Source organism: Sinocyclocheilus rhinocerous, unplaced genomic scaffold, assembly GCF_001515625.1.
Source record: "Sinocyclocheilus rhinocerous isolate Xijiao unplaced genomic scaffold, SAMN03320098_v1.1 scaffold6552, whole genome shotgun sequence".
Classification (NCBI taxonomy): Eukaryota; Metazoa; Chordata; class Actinopteri; order Cypriniformes; family Cyprinidae; genus Sinocyclocheilus; species Sinocyclocheilus rhinocerous.
The window spans coordinates 26,328-33,317 of record NW_015635866.1 but is presented as its reverse complement, the minus strand read 5'-3'; the positions used below and the strand labels follow the sequence as shown (position 1 = coordinate 33,317).

The 6,990-nt window shown below is 35.0% G+C and overlaps 1 protein-coding gene across 1 annotated transcript in view; it reads right to left on the bottom strand.

Moving 5' to 3' along the window:
* Window positions 1–701: 701 nt before the first annotated feature.
* Window positions 702–6,990, bottom strand: part of LOC107747483 (laminin subunit alpha-1-like) — a gene marked incomplete at its 5' end in the record, with an annotated part of 32,125 nt that continues 25,836 nt past the window's right edge. The window contains 7 exons of the mRNA XM_016562012.1: window positions 702–1,096; window positions 1,226–1,442; window positions 3,024–3,157; window positions 3,226–3,379; window positions 4,210–4,362; window positions 4,687–4,876; window positions 5,452–5,558. Coding sequence (XP_016417498.1) covers window positions 936–1,096; window positions 1,226–1,442; window positions 3,024–3,157; window positions 3,226–3,379; window positions 4,210–4,362; window positions 4,687–4,876; window positions 5,452–5,558 — 1,116 coding nt within the window. The remainder of the gene's footprint in view (window positions 1,097–1,225; window positions 1,443–3,023; window positions 3,158–3,225; window positions 3,380–4,209; window positions 4,363–4,686; window positions 4,877–5,451; window positions 5,559–6,990) is intronic.

Sequence of the window (6,990 nt, the reverse complement as noted above, 5' to 3'; positions counted from 1 at the left end):
GTGTGTGTGTTTGAGTGAGTGTGTGTGTGTGTGTTTGAGTGAGTGTGTGTGTGTGTGTGTGAGAGTGAGTGTGTGTGTGTCTGTTCTTCTTGTCTGAATCTCAGGATCAGGGCTCTGGAATGTTCCACAATCTTTCTGATAGTGAAGGAATGTCGAAGAGGTGAACTTTCATCACCAGTAAAACAAGCAAAACACTCTGCTCCACTTTATTAACGAGCAGGGTTTCTGCAGGCCGTATGAGGGCTCATAGAAGACCCAGTACAGAAGAGGACAGGAGGACAGTGAGATTTATTAGCAACACTTCGCAAGTCACGGATTTTATCACTGAATCATTCATTCAATTGATTCGTTTGAACGGCTGAATCATTCAGGAATGAAGCAGGTGACTATTTATGAACTGACGGAAATCCGTCGTAGCGACGGAACACTTTAATCCCTGAAGATAACATAAGATAAGAAGTCTCGTTTTCTAAAAATCTGATAAAAATGATCTTATGATTAAAACAAGAACAAAAACCTGACAAAAGGCTCCAAAAAATAAACTTCATTCGAAGGGAAAATAAATTCAGTATTGATATTTTTTCCCTTGATTTAAGCACTTAATTTTAATTTCTCAGATCTTCATTTTTGCATCTCCAGTAAATGTATCTTGATTTAAAGATGTTTAGATATTTGTACTGGAAAGCATTTCATTTTAATTTTCCAGTGCATGCAACACTTAATGCCACGACTTAATGAATTTAAGACTCTCTGCTCTGATTTAACACCTTTTTAAGGCGTTCATCTGTGAAAGGGTGAATTAAGACCCGCAGAAACCCTGAACAAGTATCAAATCTAAACCTGTTATGAGTCAAAATTCACAAACCATCTGCAGGACTATTAAAACCATCCTCAGTACAAAAGGACTGAGCTGTGTTTGCATGAACCGGAGGCGTTTACGCAGCGTTATCCGGGCAGGAGTGAGGGAAGACGTGTGGGTGAGCGAAGGCGGCGCTGAAGTCCAGCTCATCGGTGACGTGGCCCTTAAAGACGCGCAGGTTCCTCATGCAGCCGCGGAACGGCTCTCTGGAGCTCAGACAGTTCTGCTTCACGTCCGCTGCGAGAGAACACAGAAACACTGATCAGATCCACCGTCACGTCAGCTGCATTCACATCAGTGCCGTTATCGTTAATAACTAATGAACAACAGGCTCATGGTGAGTGCACAGGATTATGGGAGCCGTACCTGGGTATCCGCCCACATAGATGGGGTTTTTGGTCTCGGCTGAGGTGGAGGATGAGTACGGGTTCTCCGCGGTCACAGTCACACCGTCTACGGTCAGACTCAAGCTGTGCTTCTGCTTCTTGGCCACCAGGGTGCGCCAGCGGCCGTCACACATGGACACAGCGCTCCTGCTGCGCGCAGTGATCCGGCCCGCGCCGTTATTCACGTTAAACACCACCTGTGACGGGACGAGCACGCTATTAACCATCAGCACACACTGGAAATCACACGAGGGGCCAACATGATAAAAACAAAGAGGGGAAGTAAATGTGTGAATGGACCTGAGTGATTGTTAAATAAACTGAAACCATAAAAAAAATAAAAATAAATCGTAACTTTTAATGAAATGTGACCCTGGAGCACAAAACCAGTCATAAGGGTCAATTTTGTGAAATTGAGATTTATGCAACATCTGGTTGGCTATTGCTACAAATATACCCCAGCGACTTAACACTGCTTTTGTGCTGCAGGGTCACGAATAAAGATAAAAAATGTGAATCTTATTTCAGCTATATTTCTCTTTTTTGTTTAGTTTAAATTGACATATTAAAATAACTAAAACTCATAAAAAAACTAAATAATAATAGTAAATAAAAATGAATAAATACTATATAGACAAATTGCATAAAATAACAAGTACATAACTAAACTAAAAGTAAAACTAATAAATACAATTTAAATTTGCATAAAATAAGTAAACTGCATGAAAACATCTAAACAAATAAAACCTGGCAAATAAAATGAATAAATGCTATACAAATTACATTAAAAAAATGCATAAAATAACTAAAACTTAATAAAATAAACCTAATAAATACAATATGGATTGCATAAAATAACTAAACATAGTAAATAAAAACAATAAAAAATACTACTAGACAAATTGCATAAAATAAACAAAACGTGTAACTAAAATACATACAATAACAAACTAAAATAAAAAAATTTAATAAATACTACAGACAAAATTGCATAAAATAAACTAAATAAAAAAAATAAATATTAAATACTATATAGACAAATTGCATAAAATAACAAATACATAACTAAACTAAAAGTAAAACTAATAAATAAACTTAAAATATTATGTAGACAAATTGCATTAAATAAGTAAACTGCATAAAAACAACTAAACGAATAAAACCGAATAAATGCTATACAGACAAATTACATAAAAAGATAAATGCATAAAATAACTAAAACTTAATAAAATAAACCTACTAAATACAATATGGATTGCATAAAATAACTAAACATAGTAAATAAAAATAATAAAACATACTATATAGACAAATTGCATAAAATAAATAAATTGCATAAAAATTTAAATTAAACCTAGTAAATAAAAATACAAAAATACCATATAGACAAATTGCATAAAAAACAAAATGCATAACTAAAATACATAAAATAACAAAATACTATATAGACAATATTGTATATATAAAATAACAAACTAAATAAAATAAATATATTAAATACTATATAGACAAATTGCATAAAATAAATAAAATAATTAAAACTAAAAAAACTAATAAATAAAAGTTAAAAAATACTATATTGATACATGTAAAAAAAAATAATGAAAACTATAAAATTACTAAAACTTAAAAATTAAAACAAAAACAGAAATATATATATATATACAGTATATAAAAACTAATTCACAATATGAACAGAATTATAGCAGTATATGAATGTTACTAAATGAACACTGGTGGTGTCTTCAGCACACAGAGAAGGTGTTGGTGATATTAACCTGTCCGTTGACGAGCTCCAGGCCGATGGCGTCCACTTTAGTGCTGCTGATTCCCAACAGAACCCCATCTGGCGCCGTGGAGCGGAAGTCCAGACTCACGGAGACGTCCGAGCCCACGTTATAGCCCTCTTTCACTGCGGAGAGAGCGAGACGTCAGCCTCTGTTCTGAACACTCATCATTCATCATCAGTGTCAGACTCACTGAAAGCGGCGTATCCGCTGCCGCTGAAGAAGCTGCCGCTCTGAGCGCGTCTGAAGCAGGAGCCCGCGGCGTGAGACGACAGCGCAGCGCTGAGCTTCATCTGGACGCCGCTGAACATCACGTCCCGCAGACACGCCGCCAGACTGTGTGTCACCTGAAGAACCACAGGTTAGAAACATTTCTGCAGGGTTCCCACACGTTGGTTAAGTTAAAATTCAAAGACCTTTCAAGGATTTTCCAGGTCCAAAAAAACCCTCAAATACAAGGACTTAATGTGGGAAACATTTCAAGTGAGAGCAATCGTGTTTCCTTGTAAGATACATTGTTACAGTTTTCATGTCAAACACAACATATTTCTTATTTGTGTCATTTATTTTTGGCCATATGCCAGAGATCTGATATTCTATTTGTCGTATTTCTGTTTTGCATAAAACTGAAGAATATTCGGTACATCCTATACTGTATTCTAAAATGATCTGATATTAACTTTTGCATGGATTTTATTGAAAAGAGCTTAGGCTCATGTAACCAGAAGTTTTAAGATGTATGAATATGCTTTTAGGTTTTTCTTGCCTCATGGGTTAACATTATCTTAACAAGCAAAGCAATTCAACATTAATTTCACGGTGTGTCTATGAAACGTTAAGGTACCCTTGTAGTAGTTTCGTGCGCGCGTGAACGTCATGGCAACGTACAACTATGGCAAGCCAAAAGAGTCAGAAGTACGCTATAGATAAATCGCGTTTACATACAAAATGCCATTAAAAGAGCACCGTCAAATATGTCGTCCTGATAGCAGACGCCGTAAAAAACGCCGTATTTAACGACATAAATTTAATTCTGACCCTTTTGGCTTGCCATATGCAACACAAAGTATCTCGGAAACAGTTAACGTAACGCGTAAAACGCGCGTTTCAAGGACCCGTGGGAACCCTGTTTCTGACACGTTTATTGAGCACGACAGGTTTGGTGGAGGGCAATTACGTTTCCGATTCTCCTGGCGGTGTATGTGGCAGGAAGTCCGCTGATGTACAACTTCCCCTCCACGTCTAGCGTGTGTCCTTTAGTGTGTGTGCGGTCCGATTCGGTCCCGTCCACACTGACCATCACCGTCTTCTTACTGAACTCCGCCTTCACCTGCACAAACACAGCAGACATCAGTGTTTAACCCTATAAAGCTACTGCATCATATTTGATGTGAATTTCTAAACCTCTAAACCCTAATCTTTACGAATTGCATCATATAAATAGCAGCATCTGCACCAAGTTCATATTTTTGCTCAGTTTGAATAAAACTGAGCAGTTTTTTCCTCTATATTCTCACTCTATCAGACTATATGAGGCATAAAAGCTTGATGCATCAGATATGATGCTCTGCAAAATACATGCACACTTTAATTTTTATCTACAGGTTCAATAAAGATGAATTATTTCATTTGTCAGGTTGTGCACGGGACTCACGGTGTGCCAGAGGCCGTCGTTGATGGGCGTGGCCAGCGTGATGTGGGCGGGGCCTTTCCCCAGGTCACATGACAGCAGCACACGCCCCCCCAGCACCTGCAGAACGGCGTAATCCTGCTGGTTTGCGTTGGCCATGTAGAAGAGAACGCCGCTGTGAGCGAACGTCCGAACCGACAGCTTCACCGCAAAACTGAGACGAGGAACACAAAGAAGCATTAAATTATTAGGGAAGATATTCAGCTGCAAAATGTCTGGGATATGTGACTATTTAAAATAAATATAGAAGGTACATATAGGTATGAAATATTTAATTTAATATATTTTATAATATATTTAAATATTTATCCCATTTATTTATAAATATTACAAAATAATAAAATGATATGGGACAAAATATATACAATTAATTTTTAAAAATATTATAAAATTAAATAGGGTAAAATATATAAAATATTATATATATATATATATATATATATTTTTTTTTTTTAATATACATTTTTTTTGTCCATTCATTGTGTATTTTAATGTTTATTTTGATACCTTTCCATCATAATTGATTTTTACTTTCATTTTTTAGCAGCTGAGGAACTAATATCAACACAGAATATTAGTTTAAAGAAAGTTCCCCGAGTTGAATAATCAATTTGGCTCACAGATGAACAGCAGCTCATAAATATTTAATCTGTGAATCCTGATTTGATGATGTAATGCACTGATTGAGATGCATGCAGTAAACTGTGATCAGGTTTACGGTGGCTTTACCTGGTTCTGACCGTCTTGTTCTTGAAGCCCATGATCACGTGACTGTGTCGGGACAGTCCGAACTGCAGGGATTCTGGGATGGTTTCTGTGAGATCCGCCGCTGCACACTGAGGAAGTGACCATATAAGGGCGTGAGACAGCTATGACATTCTTACAATGTTACAGTCGTGAGTAACACATGTTCTGTGTTCACAGAAACTCAGCGCTATCTGAAGAATGTCACACGACTCAAACACACACCCGTCATAATGACAATGAAACCTTTGATTTCCGTGTGTGTCAAATAAAGGGCTATTAGAGTCACCTAAAACCACAAACATTTTTGTTTGGCAACGTTTCTCATTTTCATTTAGTTTAACTTATTTCACTAAAATAACAAAAACAGACTATATAGACGTATAAAAAAATGTAAATTAAAAACTTTAACTAAAATTAAAATGAAACCATAAAAATAATTCAAAATATATTTAAAAAACTATAATAGTATCTCAGTGATATTAAAATGACTCTAGTCAAATATTTTACAAATATATAATAAAATATATATAAAATAAATACAATATAGTCAAATATTGTTTGCTCCAATATTAACACTTACCAAACACCAGATGTGAGCAAAAATAAATAAATAAAATATAAAAAATAAATTAGGAAATAAAAAAAACAGTTAGAATCAGAATAAAGTCAAGAGAGTGAATTTTAGTATCATTGAATTTTGATTTAATTTAAATTTTGATATTTTCTGGTTTTATTTTTAATCATTCTGCTGTTTTTGAGTTCTGCTGAATTCTATATAGCTTTTGTTATTTTTTATTGAAATTTTATCTGTTTTAGTACATCAAGTTAAACTAAATGAAAATGAGAAATGTTGCCTTGGAAACTTGCTGAAATAAAGTTTTATTTAAAAAAAATTAAAATTAAATAAAAATGTATTTTTATAAAGATTATTTTAAGTAACAAAAAATGCTTTTTTTTAATGGCTTTAGTTTTAGTTTACTATGAAAACCCGAAATCAAAGACAAACAAATGTCTACTAAAGAAAACATACTGACTGAGACTTTTCAAATGACTTTTACTTTAGTTAAAATGATCATTGGATTCACTTTCAGAATGATTGTTTTCCTGCCGGTGAACGATGACAGCCAATCAGAATCCTTCTGACTTTAAGAAGCTCAAGCAGACGACAAAACTGCAGCATTTATATTAAACAGAACATCATCATGCACTGATGTGGATTTAATATAGTTATCTAATATAGTTATTGTTTTTGGTATGAATGTGCCTTAAACCATCAAAATGAGAAAATGATTAATAAAAACATCATGTGTCTAAATTTTTTTCCAGAGATGTATATAAATCCAAATCTGATGTATAAATATTTATAAACATGTTTGCTCCACTCAGGCGTGTGTGTGTGTGTGTGTGTGTGTGAGTGAGTGTGTGTGTGTGTGTGAGAGAGAGTGTGTGTGTGTGAGTGAGTGTAAGAGAGTGTGTGTGAGTGTGTGTGTGTGTGTGTGAGAGAGTGTGTGAGAGAGTGTG